Genomic DNA, 24,574 nt, shown 5'->3' with positions numbered 1-24,574 from the left:
ATAAAGGAGGAAAAGGAAGGATTTACTTGTCTAAAGGAGGAAAAGGAAACTTTGCATCGTAGAATTTATCTATGATCCAACCTAAATATTTCTAGGAATTCTGTTAATACCAGGTCTGCAATTAATATTTAGCACAAGTTCCTTTTTTCTTCTTAATTCCACTCTTGTTTTCATCATGTCTGCTGTGATTTTTTGCACGATGTTTTCCTGATTTAAAGAAGTAAAAATAAGGGGTGATATATTTTGACCCACCTCCAGTGTATGGATTGCCAGAAAGGTTTAAATCCCAGAATGGTTTGGGTTGGAAGGGACCTTAAAAATCATGTGGTTCCTACCCCTGCCGTGGGCAGGGACAGCTTCCAATACATCTAACTGTGTATGATTTCAATAAATCTTCAACTATTAAGCATTTCTAGTGATAGTCAGTTTAGAAAACAGTTCAGAAAAGCTTAAAAAAAACCCCAAACAACCTTAATTTTCTACAACTTCCTGACAGGAGGGTGGGGACAGGAGAGTCGGGCTCTGCTCCCAGGGAACAAGGGGACAGCACAAGAGGAAACAGCCTCAAGCTCTGCCCGGGAGGTTTAAATTGGATATCAGGGAAAAATTCTTCATCAGAAGGGGTCTCTTTCAAAATAATGGGAGTTCTCTTTCCATAATCATCACCTGCATGGGATAATTCTCTGGAACTTCTGAAAATCTTTCAGGTTGAAAAGCCAGAATTGGGTCAGTGACCTGCCTCGTGCTGAAGGTCAGGCTAATTAACAACCCGTTGTGTCTTAGAGCTGGGAAAGTGCATCAGGATGAAATTGAAGGATGAAATCACATGCTGCCACAGCCCTGGGGGAATCTGAACCTTTAACTGGTTTTACAAGTGTAAAAAAATTTGTGGTTTTCCCCTTTTTAGGGAAACATTACCACAGGTGCCCTATTGAGCACAGTTTTCCTCCTATCTTTGATGAATATAGCCTGGCAAAATCACTTTGTCGTGTTTTTATTTATTTTAAAGGCTAATACAGCAGGATGCTGCATGAAAGATGATTATTTTAGCACTGAAAACATTTAAATTCAACCTTTCTCCACAATGTGTGAGATTTCTGAGGAGTATCTGATGCTTGGCTGTCTCACCACCTTGTGAGCACAGAACAGAAAACTGAACTATCGCTCTGTAGGTAATGGTCAGTCCAGAGTGTTTTGTTGTGTTCCCATTAGTTACAGGTTTCAAATTTGAATTTTATGTTGTACTTTGGAAACATCCTGAATTTACAGCAGGGATTTTTAGAAAGCAGAGTGGTTTTAGGGATAGATAAAGTATTTCTTCAACAATATTAATATATAACATTAAAAACTGGTGGTATTGCTTCTCTGTTACCATTGCATTTGCCTCTAGGAATGATGGTTGAAGAAGACCAAAATGAAAGCAAAAAAGCAACAAACCACTCATATTTTCACAGTTTCAGTAGGGAGAGAAGCTCAGATTGAGACTTTTACTCCTTGAGAAAGTTACCAAAAACCCCTTGTGAACTGGGAGGTGAATAAAATAATGATTTACAGGCGCACAGGCCTTGATTTTAGCTTTTTTTTTTCAAAAACAGCAAAACAAAAATTAATAAAATTGAAGTTTGAGAAGCCTGACAATTTTTTCAAGCTGTAGAACTTCTCCTCTTTGGTGGAAAAACCTTCAGGATCTGCATCAGAGCCTCCTCTTTGCCTGAGCAAAGGGATCAAGGTCCTGTATGGAAGAGGCAGTGAATCCTTCCTCCTCAGAGGCGCAGGATTATCCCTAATTCCTGCACATGACTCGCTGTGTTCTCCTCCAGCAACATCTGAAATTATCACTCAGTTGCTTCTCCCACCTTTAGGATTCTGCATTTCACACCATTTTCATGTTCTTTGCGTTTCCATGGCTGGTAGCAAGGAAAAGCAGAATTTCCAGAGGCAGACATCTGATTTTTCCTTCCCTGTACTGTTCCTCAGCTCATGAAATTCCCAGAAATTGTTTGGGCATGGAAAACTAAAAATTTCAGTAATTCAAACAACATGGGAGTGGACCAATCTGGTCAAATCCTCTTCTCTCAATTACTTTTAGAGGAAGCTGAGGGATCCTTGCTGAGGGAACGTAGTGGGGAAAGGAAAAGAAGGATTCTGCCATGCCAGTGAGTGTAAGTAAGATTTCTCTTTAAGTCTGGAGGTAAAACAGAGTTTATTCAAAACTGCATGGCAAGTTGTCATGATTTTAGCCAGCAATTTATTAGCTTGAATTTTCCTTTAAAAAATTCACAGAATCCCAGACTGGTTTGGGTTGGAAGGGACCTTAAAACCCATCTCATTCCAGCCCCTGGAATGATGTGAAAAGGGTTAAAAAGAAAAATCTCTTTTATTTTTTCAATAGTTTTTTAGGTACCACCTTAAAGAACCAAAAAGAGGAACTTTTTGGCTTTGCCCAAAGCATGTTGCTACTAAATAGATGGAGATTATATGAAAATCTGTGGAATTTCTTAATTCAGGAAGTTTCTGCTGAGCAGTGGAGGTGGATCTAGCCTTTATAAAAAGGAAATATATCTGTTCTCACTGTCTTTACATTTTGCTATAGTAGCAAATCTTGAATTTCAGACTTCCTTTTACTGTTTCTTTGCTCTGTGCAAAATTGATATTTCTTCTTGAGTTTGCTGAAGGTGGCAGAATTCAGGATGATGAGAATCAAAGAGAGTCTTGCTCCTTCTGTCTTAAATTTGGATTGTTGAGATGGACTCATGGAAGGAAGATACACAGAGTTACATAAACCAGCACTGAATCCTTGGCTATTGCAAACCTTCAAACTCTTCAATCAAACCAGTTTGAAACAGGATGTTGTTGATGAGATAGCAGGCAAAATAATACCTGGCAATTAGCCTGAAAGGGTAAAGGGTGATCTTTCTGAACTTGATGAATATCCACTGATTTTTCCTGAACTTCTGACAAGTATTTTAGTTTCATGCACATCTGCTTTCGAGTGGGGCTCTGTAAAAAGTCACTGACTTGAAATGACCAATTTCACCGAGCGCCACAGGTAGCACCGCGTGAGAAGGTTTTTCAGTCTTCTTCCCTTGCTGTAAATGAGGCAAATCTGAAAGAAAATAATGGTTTGTTCTGTCCCAGCAATTGCAGGAATGCAGTGAGGATGAAGAGGACAGGGAGTGCCTGAAACAGGCCATCACTGCCCTCCTGAACCTGCAGTGCAGCATGGAGCGCATTTACAGCAAGCACTCCCCGCGGCGCCGGCCTGGGTAAGCACACACAGAACCTCCCTGCCTGCCCACAGCTGGCAGACAGGGAGATAAATCACCTTTTCCTGTTAGAAAATCTGTATATTTCCTTTTCAAGGCATGTCTTGTTGCCAGTTTTCTTTGTAGATGGAGCAGCAGCCCAAAACCTTCACGTCCCACTTGTAAGAATAATGTGAATATTTGACTCCTTCCCAGCCAAAGCAGTGCGTGGGGCTTATTTGGAACTTGGTTAGGGCATTTTGAGGGCAAAAAAATCATGATTTAAGCAATTAGTTTAGTTGATTGTTTGAGTCTTTTGGGATGGCAGATATGGAATGTGCCTGTGGTGACTTTTTCTGTTCTTCCTTCAAGGGAGCCGGTGTGTCGCTTCTATCACCGACAGATCAGAAGCAAACACTTGGCCATCAAGAAAATGAACGAAATCCAGAAAAATATCGATGGCTGGGAAGGCAAAGACATTGGCCAGTGCTGCAATGAGTTCATCATGGAAGGAGGACTGACAAAAATCGGGGCCAAACACGAGCGCCACATCTTCCTCTTCGACGGTTTGATGATCAGCTGCAAAACCAACCACGGGCAGTCGCGGCTGCCCGGCTACAGCAGCGCCGAGTACAGGCTCAAGGAGAAGATTGTCATGAGGAAAATGCAGGTGGTGGACAAGGAGGACACGGCAGAGTACAAACACGCCTTCGAGCTGGTGTCCAAGGACGACAACAGCGTCCTGTTCGCCGCCAAGTCCGCCGAGGAGAAGAGCAACTGGATGGCGGCGCTGATCTCCCTGCAGTACCGCAGCACCCTGGACAGGATGCTGGACTCGGTGCTGCTGCAGGAGGAGAACGAGCAGCCCCTGAGGCTGCCCAGCCCCAGTGTTTATCGCTTCGTGGTGGAGGACTCCGAGGACAACATTGTTTTTGAGGACAACTTGCAGAGCAGGAATGGCATTCCCATCATCAAAGGGGGGACGGTGGTGAAGCTCATCGAGAGGTTGACCTACCATATGTATGCAGGTATCCTGAGCTGTATTTTTATTCTTACATGGGTGATGAAGTTAATCCTTTTCTCTTCAGTTTGCTGGGCTTTTTTCTGCTTGTAATTAAATGTAAAGTAAGATTTGCAGGGAGTAAAATATGTTATTAAATCACCTGGCTTTGCTTGGAAAGCTCTAAGGAAATTTTGGGTATGCAAACCCTTCATCCTTTAAAAAAACACAAAAATATGTTTCCATGTTTCATCGTGGCTAAAGCAGTGGAGCTGTTACAGGCTGAGTGTCTGTGAAGGAAGAAAAAAGTTGAAGGTGATATTTTTTATATTTTCTGTATTTTTTATATTTATTACATTCAGCCTGCCACCCTGTGAAGTATCTGCGTTGAAATAGATGCAAATCACAATCAGCATTTCTCAGCCTTTCCTGTGAAACAGTAGCTGAAAGGCACAAAGGGAAACCTTGAAGGAGTTCTGTGAAGTGCTGATGTTGAGGAAAATGTTGGGTGTCAGTTTTGGGGTGCAAGGGGAAGCTGGTGCTGGTGGGACAGGTGTTAGTTTTTGTTCAACTTCTCCAGTAGTACAGCTGCATGATCAGGGAGAGTCATTCCTCAGGGAAGGCTGAGACAGAGTTTTTACGAGAATATTGGATGTGTAGTTCAGTATTTTTCAGGCAAATGCACCGAAGAACTGAGTGAAACTTCCCCAAGCAGTGGAATTTGTGGTGTTTTTCAAATACAGTGCTTGACTTACAACCTCAGTATCTTTTCTGCACGTTAAACTTTTTCTTTGTATTTTATTTCTGATATTTTGCAACTAGATAAAAACCCACTGCCATCATTTTCTTATTCTGTCCTCACAGATCCTAATTTCGTTCGGACTTTCCTGACCACCTACCGCTCCTTCTGCAAGCCCCAGGAGCTGCTGAGTTTGCTGATAGAAAGGTGAGGAGTGATCCTCCTTTCTGAAGGCATGGAAAAGTTTTGGAATCATAGAACAGAATCCCAGAATGGTTTAGGATGGAAAGGAACTTAAAGCCCATCCAGTCCCACCTTCTGCCATGGGCAGGGACACCTTCCGCTATCCCAGGTTGCTCCAAGCCCCATCCAGCCTGGCCTTGGATGCTTCCAGGGATCCAAGGGCAGCCACAGCTTCTCTGGGCCTCCCCACCCTCACAGTCAAGAGTTCCTTCCCAATATCCCATCTAACCCTCCTCTCTCTCAGTATGAAGCCATTTCCCTTGTCCTGTTACTCCAGTTCCTGGTGAGTTTTGTGCATTCAGAATACTAGAACATCCCAAGTTGGAAGGGACCCACAAAAGATCGGAGATTCCAACTGCTCCTTTCCTGCTCAGGATCCCAGTGTCGAGTTTCATGTGTTTTAGTGAAGTTTGTAAACCAGTAACTTTAAAACAATGATCCAGGTTTTCAGTGCAAGCTTCCTTTTCCAAGTTTAAATGACTTACCTGAATGATGTATGAGCTGCAGCACCTGGTGTGCCTGGGCTGTGGGTGGTGATGTTGTGAACTGCTAAACTGGCTCGTGAGAGAGTTGAGTGCACCCAATCTTGATGGAAATAAGGACAGAAATGTTCCAGGCAGTTTGTTTGAAGGCACAGACTTAAGGTAAACAGCATTTTAATGCAGTGTGTTAAAGCTGCTCTTAACCTCTCGTCTAATCTTCCCTTAATCAAGCCAGCAGGTCCTTAAAAACCTTCTATCCCAGTCTAGACATCTTGTGATGAGCAGAGAACCAGCGAATTAGCAGGGTGTGGAGCTGGGGAGGAAGGAATTCCAGGCAAACTGGATGGCAGAGGAGCGCCTGATTCTCCCCACACTGAATTTATATAAATAAATTCATATAAACTGCAGCTTCTCTCCACGTGCTGCACAGAGGGGCTGTGTTTTGTCTTCATTGCCATCAGCTCTGTGGTGCTTTCCCCCCAGGTTTGAGATCCCAGAGCCCGAGCCCACGGAGGCAGACAGGCTGGCCATCGAGAAGGGGGAGCAGCCCATCAGCGCCGACCTGAAGCGCTTCCGCAAGGAATACGTCCAGCCCGTGCAGCTCAGGTCTGTTTGCCCTCTGCCCTGCTCTGGCAGAGGCAGGCTGGAGTGCCCTGATTGCACACAGCTCCTGGAGACACTAATCTCTGGTGGAGACTGCTGTGCTGTCGAGTAGGGACTTAGCCACGTCTGCCAGCAGCCTAATATCCCAAATCGTGTCCTGATTAGTCCCAGCGACTGCTGGAGCTGGCCCAGCTGGGATCCCCACCCACAGACACGGCGTGGCTGCTCTGCACAGCGCCTGTGGGTGAGAGATGTGGAGCTCAGAGCGGGGCTGGCCACGCTCTCAATGCATTCCTTGTTCCCAGCCCTGTGAAGATAGTTCCTCTGTTCCCAGTTTTCCAGCCCTGCTGGTGTTTCACTCCCTTTCCCAGCCCCGTGGATGTGTTTGCTCACAGACAGGGAGACTCTTGTCTGTGCTGCACATTGCAGTGGGCTGCAGTGAATCTTCAAGGTTCTTGCTGACCGAGCTAATTTGGGGAACAATTAAGCATTTCTAGCATGAATGAGGGTAATTGTTGCCCTGATTGGGGATCGAGTCAGGAGGAGACACAGATCACAACCAGTGTTTGCTCGAGCAACTTTTATTCCTTACACTGATGAGTAGTATCAAGATGTTCCTATTAATAGCACATTAATATTACTATTAATAATATTAGTTATATTAATAGCAATTAATACTATTAATTATATAACCAGAACTCTGCTACCACACATTCCTGTTGGAGCAACAGCAGTTGACTCAAAGTGAAGGGTCCAAGGTGTTCAGAAAGTCACTTAGGGGTCCCATTTTTCTCAGACACCCGTGTGCATATATATATAAAAGATTAAAAAGATAAATATGTGTGCAGCCCTGTAGTTTTCCTCGACACAGAGCAGCCAGCACCTTCTTGAATGTGATCCAAGTTACACAATCTCAGTGTAACCTTGATATCCTGTGTGCTGCTGGCCTTGGACAGCTTACCAGGCCTTTGGTGTTCCCAGTTTATCAGCTCCCTTGGGTTCAGCAGGACCAGCAGCCTCCACAGTTATCAGTTCCTGGGAGAGCTGCCTCTCAGCTCGTGCTTTCCCTGGTTTTGCTGTTTTCTGGGAGCTGTTTCTGATCCATACTGTGTGTTGAAACAGTAGCTTGAAACTGTCTTACAGCTGAAAATAAGTGAGTTTGAGCTGCTGGGTGGATACACTGAGCACTTTGTACATTCCAGTGTTGTTAAAAGCATTGACCTCTGCTTCAGAGACTCTGGGATTTGGGAAGAAGGTGGAGAGTTGAAGGTGTTTATCCCTTCCTTCCCTGCTTCCCTCCACTCCAAATCTCGTAGAAGACACCGTGGATGTGTGTGCAGAGCCCAGGTGTGGAAAGGGCTGGGACACAAATAAATGCATGTGAGGTCATGGGAACAAGGAGGTGCTCAGCTGCAAGTGCAGTCAGCAGATCCAGGCACTCTCTGGCTTTCCCAGTGTTCTCACCATGGGATCTCAAGGGCAGAGATGGATTAGATAAGCTCCTGTTACAGGAAACGTGGGTCAAAACTTTGCCTCTTGGAAGGTGGCATTGATTTCCAGCCTGAATGATCCATTTGGGCAGGAATTCTTCCATGGGATAAACCTTATTCTTTACCTTGCACACTGGGAAGAGGAGAGTTAAGGAACTTTTTCCATGTGGATGTCCTTCATTTGTCCTCATTGATGTAGGGCTGATTTTTGCTCAGGTGATAAATTGCACCTGGATAAATCAAAAGTGTTGAAGGTGTGAGCTCAGCTTGTTTACTTGAAGAAGAGGCAAACCAGGTTTTTATTCTGATTTATCCTGAGTGCAGAAGACTGAAAAGCAGTTGGAGTTCACTTTTAGAGGTTGGTTTATTGGTGATTTCTCTAAGAAATAGTAGAGAAAAATCAAGAGGAAGTTTAATGTTGTCCTTAAAGGATGGATCTAGTGCTGGATCTAGTAAGGCCTTTTTGGTCATTAAAAAATTGTATAAGTAACAAAAAACTTCGAAGCTGACATTTGTGTGTGGGAAAGAAACAATGACAATTTTACTTCTTAACAAATAGGAGGTCCTAATTAGCTTTTTCATTAAAAAAAAAACACACCAAAAAACCCCAGGAAATGACATTAGAAATACCAATTTTATCTGATTCTGCTAAGTTTCTTCCTCTTCTGAAACCATCTCAACACTGGAATTTTTCATATTAGATTTTTAAAAAGCACCAAGCTATAGCTATGCTAAAACTATTCTCTAAAACTTACAAATTAGGTTTTAAACACCTGCCAAGCTCAGTCTTTGCTCTTCTCCTTTGCCCGTGGGTATTTTGAGAGTCACCAACTACACGTTTCTGTAATTGAGTTTGTAGGATTGTGCTTCATTTCTATGGGATAAGGCATGAAAGTCCTTAAAAAGAAACGAAATTTTTTTTCCTCTTTCCTCAGAATACTGAACGTTTTCCGGCACTGGGTCGAGCACCATTTTTATGATTTTGAGAGAGATCTGGAGCTGCTGGAGAGGCTGGAGACCTTCATTTCCAGTGTCAGAGGTGCAGTAAGGGGGGTCCTGTTCCCTTCCCGCATTTTGGTACAGCTTCCCAGCAGTGTGATGCTGATAGTTTTAGGCCTGAGAATGTCTTTACACACATGAGTAACTTTAATGCCTTTAATTGAGCTGTTTATGAGGCTCCTCTTTACATGAGGAAGATTTGGCCTGGAGCCTAAACAGCTGCTAAAAATGACTTCAAGCATTAGGATAATACTTTAAATATATTTCCTTCTGGACAGCATGGTCATCCTTGTCTGACTGTGTAATTCAGGCTGTCACCCTCCCCTTCTTCAGAGAGAATTCCTTCCCTTTTGCTTACTGAGTTGTTTCCATCTTGATTTTTCCATTCTGAAGTTCCAGCTGAAAATCATTATCCTTTTAGAAGAGGATATTGGGCCCATTTGGTATCTCTTCTTTATGAACTAGATTTTTTTGGCAGCCTCTGTGGAGGGCAGCAGTCAGTTTTAATCCTTATCCAGGTAATTCCAGGTTTTCCTTTTCAGAGTGCCAGGCCTTACATTGGGCAACATAATTCTGAGACAATTAAAAGACCCTGGATACAGAGTCACTTTTTTCCACACCAAAACTGTCAGAGGATGTGGTTAAATAGAACTGGTTTCACATGTGTTTATTTGTCAGCTGATACAGGTGCAAAAACCCATAAGAAGAAAATAGAGAAATACAAACCTGATTAATTTACATGCAGGAATGCAGAATTCTGAGTGTATATTCAAATTTTTGGGAGTTGGTTTCACTTAATTACCAAAAGTCATTTAAAAATATAGAATTAGAGAATGGTTTGGGTGGAAAGGAGCTTAAAGCTCATCTCCTTCCACCCCCTGCCATGGGCAGGGACACCTTCCACTGTCCCAGGCTGCTCCAAGCCCTGTCCAGCCTGGCCTGGGACACTTCCAGGGATCCAGGGGCAGCCCCAGCTTCTCTGGGAATTCTATTCCAGGGCCTCCCCACCCTCCCAGCCAGGAGTTCCTTCCCAACATCCCTTCCAACCCTGTCCTCTGACAGTTTCAATCCATTTCCCCTTGTCCTGTCCCTCCATCCCATGTCCAAAGTCCCTGCAGCCTTAGCTCCAGTTCCCAAATGTACATTTATTTATAAACTCCAAATACTCCCTCCCCAGAGATTGCTCTCTAACACTGACATTTATGAAAGAACATGGATTTCTTAAAAACCAACACTTGTAACAAGATGAATGCACTTTTCCCCACTCTTGGACTTGTAGTTTAACCCTCCCCTCCATCAGTTTAAAACTCAACATATTAAAAAACTTGTGTGGGTTTGTTTGTTTGTTTTTTTTATAATGATTTCTCTTCCACAGGAAAGTCCATGAAGAAGTGGGTGGAGTCCATTGCTAAAATCATCAAGAGGAAGAAAGCCCAGGCAGACGGGGTCAGCCACAACATCACCTTCGAGAGCCCCCCGCCGCCGCTGGAGTGGCACCTGTGGCGCGTGGGGCACAGCGAGGCCCTGGACCTGATGACCCTGCACCCCATCGAGATCGCCCGGCAGCTCACCCTGCTCGAGTCCGACCTGTACAGGCAGGGCTGAGCTCTCACTCCCCTCCTTTCCATTATTTCACCAAGAAAATGCTCTTCGTTCACACCATCGGTCAAAAATACCCCGTGACTTCCAGAGTTTACAGGAAGAAGTTTCCTTGCTGTCTGCTCGATGTTAAAATATGCAAAGGAGTGGAATAAAGAGGTTTTATCTCCACATCAGACTTGTGACAACATAAATGCAGGGAGGATAATTTAGGAGTCATACAAAATTCAAATTATAAAACTCCTCTCCTGCTTCAGTGATGGGAGGTTTTGTATTAAAACCAAGCAGTTGCTGCAAGTGCTTCACCTCCCTATTTTCAATTTGTAACTCTTTTTAAGTTGTTTTCTTGCCCTTTCAGAAAATTAAACTTACTCCTTTGTCATTTTCTTATCTGAAAATGCTTCTTCAAAACCACCCAATTTCAATTAAGATAAAAATGTATTTCCCTCTGTACTCGAGCACTCGTCAAAAAGTTCTTTTAAGTTGTTTTGTATTCGATTGGGTGGGATTAGATTTGTGAAATACCAGGTTGTGATTAAGGGAAGAAATAATCTTTTAATGCAAACACAGAAATGACAATTTTTATTTGTACTGAGCATTTTGCCTCCTGTTTTGTCATTTCCAGGGCTGTGCAGCCTTCTGAACTCGTTGGCAGTGTGTGGACCAAGGAAGATAAGGAAATTAACTCCCCAAATCTCTTGAAAATGATTCGTCACACTACAAATCTCACTCTTTGGTTTGAAAAGTGAGTGCAGTGCAGTGGCATCAACCACTTTTACCCTGGATATACTTGGGGTTTGCTGGTTTATTTTACAGGCTCTGCCAAATCCTCCCTTGACTTTCCAACTCGAACATATGTAAGATGTGATTACATAAATTTGTACTTGAGATTCTGGAAAGAGAGCCAAAATCTGCGTGCTGGATGGGCTTCCTTGGAAAAATTTGATTTAATAAGTCACAAAATGTCAGGTTTTATTTCTCAGTGTTTCTCAAATTCCATCTTTTGATCAGGTGCATCGTGGAAACAGAGAACTTTGAGGAGCGAGTGGCTGTGCTGAGCAGGATCATAGAAATCCTGCAGGTTTTTCAAGACCTCAATAATTTCAATGGTGTTCTGGAGATTGTCAGTGCTGTGAACTCTGTCTCAGTGTACAGGCTGGATCACACATTCGAGGTGAGTTTGGGGCATGGAAAAGGAAATGAAATCAGAATCCAGACCTGGGTCTCACACAGTTCTGGAGTGAAATCCATCGTTGGCAGCAAAGCCTCCGTGGAGTAAAACAGAAAATGAAGAATGTGAATAAAATGGTTTGAGTTTTGTATGTCTCTGAAAGGCAGCACAAGGCCTTTAAGTTAAAATCAAATGTTTAGTTTTTATTACAGACCAAATTTTGTAAATTTAAAGTTAAAATAATAATCTGTTTTCAGTAATCTCAGGATGCACATGACTGAATTGTTGGGCTGAGAGTGCTGAAATCCAGAGCAAACCATTGACACAAGAAGTTCTTTGAAACCTGCATTTTAATTCCCAGATTTTGCTCAGAGAGCCAGGGAATTGCCTTGTATTTGCTAACCATGCTGTTGAGAAGATGTCAGATTTCCTTCCCTATTTTTTTTTTTTAATTTTGACAACTCAGGCACTACAGGAAAGGAAAAAAAGAGTTTTGGATGAAGCAGTAGAATTAAGCCAAGATCATTTTAAGAAGTATTTGGCTAAGCTGAAGTCAATCAACCCCCCCTGTGTGCCTTTCTTTGGTAAGTGACATCAAATTTTTTGTGTGATGTCAGTCTGAAGTTGAGTTTGCTGCAGATGTGTGGTTAAAACCTGATTTTTTTAATCAGGAATATACCTAACAAATATCTTGAAGACAGAAGAAGGGAATCCTGACTTCCTTAAAAGACAAGGGAAAGAATTAATTAACTTCAGTAAGAGGAGAAAAGTGGCTGAAATTACAGGAGAAATTCAGCAGTATCAAAATCAGCCTTACTGCTTACGGATTGAGCCAGAAATGCGGGTGAGCAGCCATTAAATATCTCTCTGGGGATTGGAGAGGGGGGGAAATGCCAAATAATCTTCTTGTACTGGACCTAATTTTGCATGAATAGTGATTATCAAAAGAGGAGGGAGCAGTGGCTGGCAGACAACAAAGAACCACACAAAGGAGTAGCCAAAAGTGGTGAAAAACTAGATTTTAAATCAGTGAATTATGAGTATTTCATTAAAATTTTCTGTGTATGCTTATTTTTTAAATATTACTGGTGCTTTCTTCATTCAGAAATTCTTTGAAAATCTCAATCCCATGGGGAAGATACCAGAAAAAGAGTTTACAGATTATCTGTTCAACAAGTCCTTAGAGATTGAACCTCGGAACTGCAAGCAACCACCTCGATTTGTAAGTTTTTCCCTGGAATTTCATGGAATCAGAGAATACCCTGAGTTGGAAGGGACCTAACAGGGATCATTGAGTCTAGCTCCTGAGTTATTTATTTTAAATTAAATGGCTAAAATCCACTGGCCACTATGAAAATCATACATGGTTAACTCAATAAACCAGATATATTTTCTTCAGAATTCCTTATCATGAGCTGATTTTCCAACTAAACTTGATTTAAAAATACTTCTGATGTTTGTCACTACTAAAATATATTACCTTTGCCTTATTTTAAAACTCGCTTTTCCCCCCCAAACCTGAAATATTGCTGTTAAATTTGTATTTCTTACCATATAGTCATATGATAAAATATGGAATAACAGTTCTCATTTCACAATATCAAGAAGTCTTATATTGATACTAATTTAAATATGACTTCTATACATGAAGTGGTTTTGGCAGCAGTATAAGTTAATTTCTGGTTTTCTTTTGTGCAAATATTTGATATTATTGCAAAAACTGAAGACTTTACCAGGTGCAACCTTCTTGCTGAAGAAAATCCAGTTTAATTTAAAGGAGTAGAATTTTTTTGGTTTAAAACAAAACAGCTCCTGGAGCCCAGCGTTCTTTTTTAAGCAGGAAAATCACAATTTAGAGAACTTGTTTTTTATATGTTGTAATAGCCTGAGGAACTGGAGACATGTCTAATTTTTTGGGAGAGCTATAAATCATTTTTGCAATCTCTTGTTAGAGGAATGAGTAAGATGATGTTACAAATGTGGCAAGAAAATGCCAGGAATTGCTGTTGCAAAAATGCTTCTTGCAATAATTTTATTAAAATCTTTTCTGAAAATAGGAGTCCATGTTGCCAGCCTGTCAGCTGGGCAGGAATTCTTTACAGCTCATGATTTCCAAAGAGAGAATCTTATGGGAATTTCAGGAAAATCCAGTTGTGGGTGCTGTAATGTGCTGGACTCCACTGCAGGATGGGGACACCTTGCAAGGCTCAGCTTTGATCTGTGCTGGGTTACACCCAAGCCTAACCAGGCTGGGTTTGTCCACACAGTGACCTGGGTGTAGGAATTTTGTCCTGGATAACCTGGAGGTTATGGACAATGTGTTTCCTTGGTCCTGGATGTATGTAAGGGCCTGGTGACCCTTTGTGGTTTTGCTGTTTCTGTGGTGCTGCTCTGAGGCTCTTCTGCAGCTCTGTGGGGTGCTTGAAGTAAATTTCCCTTTCCCAAGGTTGTGACTTGCTCTTCCCAGTGTTCTGTCCTGGCTGGCAGCAGAAACTGGACTCTTCCTTCTTCATACTTGTGGGGAAAAAAAGATTCATTCAGCTGCATCCATAACTTGCAGGCAAACTCCTGCTGTGTAAATAACAGCGCACCTCACATCAGTTGTACCCCTGTACTGCTCTTTGAGGTGTTCTTGGGAAATACTTCTAAAAATACCTCACAGAGCCTTGGGAATGTTGCAGTATGGAATGGCAGCAGTGCCTGGGAATGCTGCAGGGTGCAGTGGCAGCAGTGCTAACAGCTTCCCTGTCCCCAGCCTAGGAAAACAACGTACCCCCTGAAATCCCCTGGGATAAGGCCCAACACGGGCAGGCACGGCTCCACCTCTGGCACCTTGAGGAGTCACCCACTGCCACTGGAAAAGGAGCCCAGCAAGATAAGTTTCAGCAGGATCACAGAGTCAGAGCATGAAACGACAGTGTCGGCACCAACCTCCCCCAACACCCCGTCAACGCCGCCGGTGTCGGCGTCCTCAGAGTTCAGCGTGTTCTTAGACATTGATCTCAACAGTTCTTATGGTAAATACATTTAATGATCATTGTTGGTGTCCCTCAGGCTTCCCAAATGTATTGGCATGTGTGCTAGCCTTTAAAAAAATAAATTGCAAAATTCAAAGTAATTAAATTAATTCCCAGCATGACTTAGATTCTGCACTTCAGGAATGTTTTACACGGGAAATTTTCTCTCACGTTGGCAGTAGATAAACCTCGGGGGTTTTCTGATCTCTAAGGTTATTCAAGCATTTATGTGCTGCAGTGCAGTGGTTCTGTCTGGAAATTGTTGAATGGATTTTTTTTATTTCCCAGGTAACAACAGCATCTTCGCTCCTGTGAACTTGCCTCAGTCGAGTGAGTGTTGGAACTCTGTTAAATATTTAACTCTGCCTTCCCTGGGTTCAGGAGAGCTCAATGGGAGTTAAAATCTGAAAGCTGGGATGAGAATGTGGGCTGCATTCAGAAGGGTTCCTTTTAGATCAGATGTCCAGTAAAGAATGTAAAGCCTAAAATTTAAACTGCTGGTTTAGTTTTGGTTTGGTTTGGGTTGGGTTTTTATCTCCAGGCTCTCACTTGATTTTCCTTCTATTTTGAATGTCCTTGATGATTGCTTTGTTTGACTAAAGCTACAAATGAAGCCATTTGATAATCTCCACTTAGTGAAAATAACTGCTCTGTTGCTGGGAGAGAAGAGACAGTTTTTGTACCACACCAGTGAGGGATATCCTGCATTCACCTGTGTTTTCAGCTTTTCTTTTTACTTATTCCACATGCTTTTTTAAAAATATGATTAATTTAATTTCCTACTGCAGAGCACAGGCCTGATGCAGACACAGAGCTCAGTGCACTCCTAAGACGAAAAGCAAAGGCGTGACAGAAATCACAAATACAACTTGGGGGTTGTGTTGTTTCTTAATATGAGGATTTTTTTCTCCCTCTGTAGAAACTCACTTGGAGTTCACTTGATTTATTTTCCTGTCCCTCAGCATTGCCTGCTGACTGCTGATGCCTATCTTTGATGCTGGACATAGGAGAACACTTTGTGAGGCCTAGATCTGATTAAAGCAATCAATTAAAGAATTTCATGCTGATGAAGTTACTGGTTCATGTTGCTGTGGAGGACAAAGATCTTATTTGAGTTGCTTCGAGTTTGGCTTGATATTCCAGAGTGTGTTCCTCAGATATTGCACAAGGAATAAAAAAATCTGCTTTTCCCTCTCCAGAGACTTTCTTCAGCTCCTGGGGGAGTTTCCCTAAACTGAGTGATGAGCCTCAGAACCCTCCTCCACTTCCTCCACGAAAAAAGATGGATCAGGATGCTTCCAATGCTAAGGTATTGCTGTCCTGCATTGAGTAGCTTTGAGGATAAATCAGGGAATATCTAGAATCATCTAGTTTGGAAAAGACCTTTAAGATTGTCAAGTCCAACCATCGATCCAAAAAGGGGCCTCTGTCAGTCCAGAACACTTTGAGATGCAGAGCTCCAATTGCCCTTTTTAAAGTTTTGGATTCACTCTGCTAGGAATTTCAGGAACATAATGGTCATATTCCCATCAACAGTACAGCTGTCGTGTTTCTGACAGCACCACTAGCAGAGGTCAGGAGAATTCATCATCTGTCCAAGATTGGCTCTTTATCCAAACATCTGGACAAGGGAAGTGGCTTTAAACTGAAGGAGAGTTGGTTTAGATGGGATATTGGAAAGGAATTCTTGACTGTGAGGGTGGGCAGGCCCTGGCACAGGGTGCCCAGAGAAGCTGGGGCTGTCCCTGGATCCCTGGAAGTGTCCAAGGCCAGGTTGGACAGGGCTCGGAGCAAGCTGGGCTAGTGGAAGGTGTCCCTCCCCATGGCAGGGGGAGGAATGGGATGATCTTTAAGTTCCCTTCGAACCCAAACCATTCTGGGATTCCCTGCTCTCCATTTCTTACACCTCCTTTTTCTCCACGATTCCACAGGGAAATTCCAAGCCGGATGACGATCCTCCAGCAATTCCACCTCGGCAGCCGCCGCCTCCAAAGATCCAACCTCGAGCTCCTGCTTACACCAACCCCCTGGAGCAGCCCCTGCACAGCCCTCCTCCTCCACCCCCCCGGGACCCTCTCCCCGACACCCCGCCCCCGGTGGCCGCTCCGGCCGCCCGAGCACTTCATCAACTGCCCCCTGAACTGCAGCCGCCGCCGCTGGGACGCTTCCCCCGGGATCCCGAGTGGCTGCGGGAGGCCGGCTCCGGCCCCAGCTCTCCGGGCACCCCTCCCAGCACCCCCTCTCCCCGGGTCCTGCGCCGCTGCTGCGTCATCAGCGCCAGCCACAACAACCTGGCCCAGCCGCCCGTGCCCCCCGTGCCGCCCCGGCACAACTCCAGCCCTCAGCTACCAAAACTGCCACCAAAGACTTACAAAAGGGAGCTCTCCCACCCTCCTTTGCACAGACTGTCTTTGCTAGAAAATGCAGAAACTCCTCAATGACCTTAGCCATAGTAGTCATTGACACTGGAATAGTATTTGTAAAGTTCCTCTTTTTTTTTTTTTTTTAATTTATTCAAAAAAAAGAAAAAAAGGCAGTGTATTTTAGTATTTTCACAAATTATGCTCTTAAAGTGCTGCTGATAAAAAAAAAAAAAAAGGTTTAAATTGGAAAAGAATTCAGACTACACACACTCCAGCCTGTGTGGTTGGACAGCATTACCCTCAGGTGAGCAGCAGCATTGCCTTGGTTCATGTCCTCAGTGCCGACACTTCTGCCAGGACACAAAATAGACCTTTTGCACTGTAAACGACACTAAGTGAATTTAAACTGACATCATTTAATTGCACTGAGCCAAAAAAAAGGTGCGTCTGTGGAATTTTTTTCAAATTTGAGCACTAGTGGCCTTTTTTTTAATTAAGGAAACCCAGCAATGGGATGATCACACTAAACGAGGATACAGAGCGTCACGGATTTGAAACCTCCGGCCACTTGCCTTGGTGTAAGGCTGGAGGTTCCTGAGTGACAGCTCCTGTTCTGGAATATTCTCATGCCATGTCTTAATTGCCATTGATTTGCTGCTGAAGACAAAGAAAAAACAGGTTGAAATCTAAGTACCAAAATATTCGGTTGGTCTTGGTTATTTGGAGAAAGGATGAAGGAGGAGTACCCGTCTCGGATATTGGGGAGGATCCTGAGTACTTCACGTGCATCCTGTTCAGATGTGCCTTTTTTGTTTTGGTAGGCGAAGGTGTCTTAAGCTACAGAGTTTGTCTACTGTTGTGGAGAACAAAGCTATGCGCCTGTACAATTGTTTATATTGTATATTTACAGATATGCTAATCACATGTATAAATTGAAGTTGACTTCGAGGCCTATAACACAGTCTGCTACTCCTGGGATTGCATCCGGCCAGCAGCGTTTCCTCTGGCTTGGGAACAGTCTTGCCTTCCAGACCTAATAACTTCTCCTTTAGATCTACACTTACTCGTGAATCCACTTTGGAAATTGGTAGCATTTAAACCAGCAAACACTTAAAGCTTTATTAAACTTTTTAAACTGATAAGTGAATGGAACTTTTCTTTGCCAGTCAAACTCCCGTGTTTGAACTGGTGCGAGAGTGAGTCGGTTTTACTGGTAGTTCTGTAGCAGCATTTATAAAGTGGCCTTCACAAGCCACATTTTATTTACTGGTTTGTGGCCTTCTACTGTGCTTTGTATCAGAGTTCTTAACAAGATTAATAAATCACCCCAGTCTTAATTTTTAAGAGCTTGAGCAGTGCGTGTTCCTTGCAATGACAAGGTTGGGAATTGCATTTTTGACAACACAAAATGCCCCAATTTTCCATGCTGCTGGTGTCACTTTGGCTCTACTTCTGCCTTTGAGGGTTGGGCCCATCCCAGGCTTCCAAATCAGACTCCAGCTCCTCATCGGTCTGCCTAAACTGCTCCCATTGCGTTGGGCATTCCATTTGGAAAATTCTCCTTCTGGGAAAGGAGAGGAGAGATATGACTGAGGAGAGATGTTAATTAGAAACACCCTGAGTTGGAAGGGATCCACCAGGATCATCGAGTCCAACTCCTGGCCCTGCACAGGATCACCCCAAGAATCCCACAGTTTTCTCCTGGGAAGATGTATTTATTTTTCCATCTGTCTCTCGGACAGTCTCTTTCTACTGCCTGTCCCCTCCATGCTCCGTCCCTGAGGAAGAAGAGAGGGGTGGAATCCATCCACACAAGGGGCGGAACACACATTCTATGGGAAAGCTGCTTCATTTTGCTAAAATAAGGTTCAAGAAGTCCCAAATTTGAGATGCATGAACTGGGAGTGCAGGTAGGAAATGGACAATGACTTGAAAAAGTGGAATTCTTTAGCAGATTCTTTGCACTCTTTTGAAGTCCCCACCGGCAGCTATTGCTAAACAATAATATTTTTTCAGACTTTTGTGTGTTGTTGACGAGGAAAAAAATTCTCTCCCACATTTTAGAATGTACAGATGTCAGCTTTATGCCTTCCTGTACAAGTGTTTATGCTAGAACCATTTTGAATATTCCATAATAGAATATAACACTGCCATGGAAAATGGTCAAAGGCAGCGAGATTCCCACCACTGTGGTTCAAGGAATGCCAAGAGAGCAATAAATTAACATTTCAGTTACTTCATAATTAGAGGGATAGGTAAAAAAAACAACAAAAAAACTGCTGGAGGGGAAAAATGTGAAGTTTGGGTTTGAAGTTAGCTTTTGTGGGAAAAGGCAATTCCCTCAGAAAACAACTTCTCAAGGAAGATGAGCCTCCCTTCAAGAGGAATCTGCCGACCACCACGAGGCCTCTCATTGGTCTAAAAGAAATGAAATAAACTAGTAAAAACCCCTTTCTTCCACATACCCAAGGGGGGTGAAAATGTATTTTAAAATGTTGATGCAGAATCGATTCAGTTGCTTGATTAAAACCTTTTTTGTGAGTTTATTAAAACCTTTTTGTAGGTTTGTTAAGATCTTTTGTGTAGGTTTATTAAAACCTTTTTCACAGGTTTATGAAGACCTTTTCCCATAGGTTTAAGACCTTTTTGTACATTTATTAAGGCCTTTTTAAAATTTATTAAAGCCTTTTTGTACGTTTATTAAGATCTTTTTTGCAGACTTACTAAGACTTTTGTAGGTTTATTAAAACTTTTTTTGTAGGTTTATTAAGACCTTTTGTAAGTTGTCTAAGGGTGGTTTATGAGAAAACCTTCAGGAGGGCTCAGGCTGGAGCTGCTCAGGAGGGATGAGGGAGCGGCTACAGGGAATGAGGTCCTGAGGGCTCCGCGCTCCTTCAGGGACACGGCTGGAGAAATCCTGGAATCACTTCAGCTGGAAAAGTCTCCATGCTCAAGGAGCGGAGCTTCTCCCACCGCCGAGGGCGGGCAGGTACCGCCGCCCCCTCACGGCCCGCCCGCCATTTCTTCCCGCCGGGCGGGACGGGGCGGGGCGGGACGAGGACGAGGAGGGGCCGCGCCGCCTCAGAGCCGGGGCTATGGCGGGTTTCGTGAGGGAGCTGGAGCGTCGGGACGGGCCGGCGCTGCGGCTGGAGCAGCGGGCAGCCGGCGGCGTGGGCTGCGTGGTGTGGGACGCCGCGCTGGTGCTCGCCAAGTTCCTGGAGACCGGCGCCTGCCCCCTCGCCCGCCGCCACGTCCTGGAGTTGGGTGCGGGCACCGGCGCCGTCGGCATCATGGCAGCCACGCTGGGGTGAGCGGGAGCCCCTGCTCGGCGCTGGCATCTCCCTCAGACCCTTTCGATTCCTTTAAACCCTGTTTTCTATGCTGTGCGGAGCGTCCCCAGCCATTGCGTTATTCTCTAACCCCGTGCTTGTGTTACAGGGCGAACGTGACGGTCACGGACCTGGAGGAGCTGCAGGAGCTGTTGATGGTTAATATTGAGAACAACAAGCACCTGGTCACAGGGTCCGTCCGAGCCAAGGTACTGAAATGGTTTGTATGAGCCTTTATTTAATGTCTCTGTTCAGCTTTAACGGGGCTCCTGGGTTCCGGTTGAGAAAGAGTCGGTTTAGATGGGATATTGGGAAGGAATTCCTGGCTATGAGGGTGGGGAGGCCCCTGGATCCCTGGCAGTGCCCAAGGCCAGGTTGGACGGGGCTTGGAGCAGCCTGGGATAGTGGAAGGTGTTCCTGCCCATGGCAGGAACTGGAACAGGATGGTTTTTAAGGGCCCTTCCAACCCAAACCATTCTGGGATTCTGCACTGTCTTCATTAAATTGCTAAGTTACTTCAAAACACTGCTGTGAGAGGGAACCTTAATATGAGAACACAGTAGTTAACTTTATGCTCAATTTCTTAGCTGTATGTGTTATTACTAAAGCTTATTTTCACTTTTTGTTGGTTTTTTCTTGTTCTTTTTAGGGGTGAAGATGTAACAGAATTTCAGCCTCCCCCTGATTATATACTCATGGCTGATTGCATTTACTATGAGGAGGTAAATGAGGACTTTGTTAAACCCCTACAGAAAGGTTCCTTGGGAAGGGGGTGGAATCAATGTGTTCAGTGTGAGGAGTATCCAGATAAATATTGTGCTCATGTCATGGTCCCTGTGGTTTAGAGGAATATGTAGAACAAGACTGGAAAAGGCATTTTTAATAGATGTAAGGCCATCTGAGATAGAACCAGAGACTATTTTTATGTTAAAAATCCCAAATTGGATGTTTGTTCCCCCTCTTCGTATTTTTTTTTTTTTTTTTTTTTTTTTTTTTTTTTTTTACATTGGGAATGGTGAAGCAAAATGTGAACTGTTGAAATCATTGGTAAATGAAATTTAAAAGGGCTACATCTGCTGTTTGGGTTCTCCTCACACTTTCCTTGGGAAGGCACGAGGGGAGAAATCCTGCTCTAGCTGAGTGGTTGTTGTAGTCTGCCTCGTGTCCTCAGCTGGAGCTCTGTAGGATGTGCACAGAGAGCTGAGGGAAGCTGCAGGAAAAGGGAAATAACCTGAAAAGCCCCATGTCCCAGTGCCCTGCCAATGGCTTTAGCAGCCCCTGCCACTGAGTCCCCTGCCTGTTGGTCCCATTTCGCTGCATTGTGGTCTGGATCTGAGCCATACTCCAGGAATAACTGAGAAAACTCTCACTTTTGAAGCACACCAAGTAATACTCATTGTTGTGTGCCTCAAGGAACATCCCACTCAGCAGTGTGGGATGTTTCTGGCTTGGAATCCAGTTCAGTTTCCTTGGTCAGTCTGTGAAACTCTTCTCCTGTGAGTCCCCCTTTCTCCTCTGCTTCCCAGCTTTCCCCCCCCATGTTCTTCTTGTCCCAGTTAAAGTACTAAAAATAACTCCCTGGAAAGCAAAACTGGGAAGTTCTCTCTTGGGTGAAGACTTTAGCTAGAGGGTATTGTAACCAGTGAAATGAACTTGAAATCCACGTGGGAAATGTTTAACGTTTTTGGGCAGTCCTTGGAACCGTTGCTGAAGACCCTGAAGGACCTGACTGGCCCTGACACTTGTGTCCTGTGCTGCTATGAACAGAGGACTATGGGGAAGAACCCTGAAATTGAGAAAAAATACTTTGAAGTAAGTGGTTTTTAACACATTTTTCTTTTAGGCTGTTCCATTGAAAGCAGAGGGAAAATACAAAGTTTTGCTCAGGAACTCAGAACTCTCTCCTTAGTGATAAAGCTGCTTCTGGAAAAATTCCTTCTCTCTACTGAGAGCCCATTAATAGGTGTTTTAATTGAATATTCCAGCTGATCTTGTGTGCAGGTGAGGAAAAGCAACACAGGGAAACACCTGTGTGGGGATGATGGTCAGTGCAGATTAACTCTGCACCTGTGGTGGCTGTTGAAAAGCAGCTCTTGTGCTGGATTATATGTAATAACTATAATACTGCAAAAAAAGGGAAAGGGTTGAGAATTCCAGGGGATTGGTAGGTGTTAATCAAAGCACCTGTTTGATAATTAGTGCCTCACACTCTTGTGGGGCCCTGGCTGTGAGGAGGGCTGAGCTCGGCTTTGCTGAGGTGCTGCTCCCACAATAAACACAACAGGTGTTGGTGTTTCTGGCTGATTTCTGCTTTTTCTGTGATTTATTTCCTTCCTTGGCTTGCCAGGTTTAGCCCAGGCAATCTGAGCACATCCCAGAGCCGATGCTGGGGGGTTTTAGCCTGTTTTTTTTTCTCTCCCTTTCAGTTGAGAAGGTGGGCAGGCAGGCAGGTGCTGTGGTTTGGCTTAGCACTTCAGGGATTAAAGGAAGCAAAATCATGGATTCACAGAATTCATTTAGGTTGGAAAAGTCCTCTGAGATCATCATCCCCCAAGCACTGCCAAGGCCACCAGTAACTCATGTCCCCAAGTGCCACATCCACACATCTTTTAAATCCCCCCAGAAGTGTTTCATCACAAACTTAAATAGATTTTTCTGGAGCGTTGCAAGGTGTCTGTAGCTTTGCGTTGGTGCTGGAGTATTTAAGATGAGGGTAAAGGGGGGGAATGTCTGGACTGGTTGTGGAGGCCTTTGTGGAACTGTTCTGTGGGTTCTCTGGTAACCAGCTGCTTCAGAGGGACTTCGAGCTGGAAAAAATTCCCCTGGATAGGCACGACGAGGAGTATCGGAGCGAAGACATCCACATCATGAACATCCACAGGAAGCAGGTGGTAGGTCCACAGAATCCCAGAATGCTTTGGGTTATTGGGAAGGGACCTTAAAGCTCATCTTGTTCCACCCCCTGCCACGGGCAGGGACACCTTCCACTGGAATGGTTCATGGCACCAGTGCAGCAACTGCTGCCAGGAATTCCCAGAGCTGCTGTTTCCTTGGCACAGCATGAGCGTTCCAGAGGTGGAGCTCCAGACTGACTCTGAAATGCTGTTAGGGGGACCCTGTGGAACCACAGCCCCCATCCCTGCTGTACAGAGGAGCTGCTTTGTTCCCAAACAGGGTGCTCCAGGTGTCAGCCTTCTTCAGCATCTCCTTTGAGCTTCACACTTCTCCTGCTTCCATGCTCTGGTGGGGTGGGATCTCCAAACTGGAGTTGGGAGGCACCAAAGTAATAAAAGTAAAATGCCCAGTGCTGCTTTTGGCACTGTGGGCTGTGCCACCCTCTCCCCAAAACCAGGCTCTAGATGTGATGCTCAGCCAGGATTGCTTTGATCATTTCTGGGTTAATTGATGCAGCGTGAAGAAAATACTTTGCATATTGTGCTGACATAACGTGCAGGCTCAGCTCTTGAACAAAACCAGGCCACTTAAAAATCTGTCATCTTTGTGAAAATCTCTTGACAGAGTTTCCCATCGTGAGGTCTCTGACCACAGGATCTGTCCCCTGGCAGAGCTCTGGAGAAGGTGGAGAGGGGATGGGGTAACACCACAGAGGGACTGTCTGCAGTGTGGTTGTGACTCATCTGCACCAAGCAGCTTCTCGCTGGCGGACTTGGCACGGGGCTCGGCAGCCGAGGTCTCGGACAGCGCCTTCCGGCAGGACAGCTGTGGGCTGGCCGTGTCTGCGGGCGCGGGGAGGCGGGGAATGGAGCCGAAGCGATTCCCGGAGCAGCGCGGGGGGCGTGTGCCTGTGCCTCTGCTGGGCAGCTGCTGTGGGAGCGGCGCTGCCGAGCGCTCACCGAGCCCATCTGCGGGCACCGCACCGAAACCTCCGCGAGGGGAAAACCGGGAGCGGCTCGACCGGCCGGTCAATAAAACTTTGGCACGGGAGGTGGGTGTTGGATGGTGGGTTGTTCTTTCATCCTGCGGTTCCTTTGTCATTCCCAGCGCTCCTGGGAGGCTCATTCCAGGAGCTGGGTCGTGCACAGATGAAATGTGCCTGTGCAAAATCGTTCTGCCTTTTTGTTTTCACCTGCGCTTTTCTGGTGTAAAGAACTGCAGGTCAAGTTTGACACCTTCAAGTTATTCTGGTGAGCAGGTTCCTTGTGGCTGTCGGTGTTTCTACCTCTTTGAGCACAGTGGTGGCTTGGAGGAGGGATTTTGCAGGAATTCTCACTTTTCTGTGGTGGATGCAGCTGTGGAAGTTGGGTCTGTGACAGAGGCACGAGTTACTGGGGCT

General features: G+C 44.6%; 2 protein-coding genes across 3 annotated transcripts in view; both read left to right on the top strand.

The window, feature by feature from the left end:
• Nucleotides 1-18,295, top strand: part of SOS2 (SOS Ras/Rho guanine nucleotide exchange factor 2) — a 41,420-nt gene extending 23,125 nt beyond the window's left edge. Inside the window, 17 exon segments of the mRNA XM_039552457.1 lie at nt 3,139-3,266; nt 3,618-4,273; nt 5,110-5,191; nt 6,193-6,315; nt 8,738-8,841; nt 10,177-10,396; nt 11,026-11,145; nt 11,412-11,574; nt 12,038-12,155; nt 12,243-12,415; nt 12,677-12,793; nt 14,327-14,588; nt 14,877-14,918; nt 15,788-15,897; nt 16,520-16,687; nt 16,689-16,728; nt 16,731-18,295. Coding sequence (XP_039408391.1) covers nt 3,139-3,266; nt 3,618-4,273; nt 5,110-5,191; nt 6,193-6,315; nt 8,738-8,841; nt 10,177-10,396; nt 11,026-11,145; nt 11,412-11,574; nt 12,038-12,155; nt 12,243-12,415; nt 12,677-12,793; nt 14,327-14,588; nt 14,877-14,918; nt 15,788-15,897; nt 16,520-16,687; nt 16,689-16,728; nt 16,731-17,029 — 2,925 coding nt within the window. The 3' untranslated portion in view covers nt 17,030-18,295.
• Nucleotides 18,296-20,030: 1,735 nt separating this feature from the next.
• On the top strand, nt 20,031-24,346 carry VCPKMT (valosin containing protein lysine methyltransferase). 2 transcript variants are annotated; one of them, XM_039553310.1, is made up of 6 exons: nt 20,031-20,258; nt 20,390-20,500; nt 20,930-21,002; nt 21,973-22,092; nt 23,067-23,171; nt 23,800-24,346. In XM_039553310.1, the coding sequence occupies exons 1-6, from the start codon at nt 20,047-20,049 to the stop codon at nt 23,812-23,814; spliced, it is 636 nt and encodes a 211-aa protein (XP_039409244.1). In that variant the 5' UTR covers nt 20,031-20,046; the 3' UTR covers nt 23,815-24,346. The 2 variants fall into 2 exon arrangements, with proteins under 2 accessions (XP_039409244.1, XP_039409243.1); XM_039553309.1 differs by having other exon boundaries at nt 23,067-24,346.
• The last annotated feature ends 228 nt before the right edge of the window (nt 24,347-24,574 follow it).

Source organism: Corvus cornix, chromosome 5, assembly GCF_000738735.6.
Source record: "Corvus cornix cornix isolate S_Up_H32 chromosome 5, ASM73873v5, whole genome shotgun sequence".
NCBI lineage: Eukaryota > Metazoa > Chordata > Aves > Passeriformes > Corvidae > Corvus > Corvus cornix.
The sequence above is the reverse complement of the archived record's forward strand: the minus strand, read 5'-3'. Positions and strand labels throughout refer to the sequence as shown.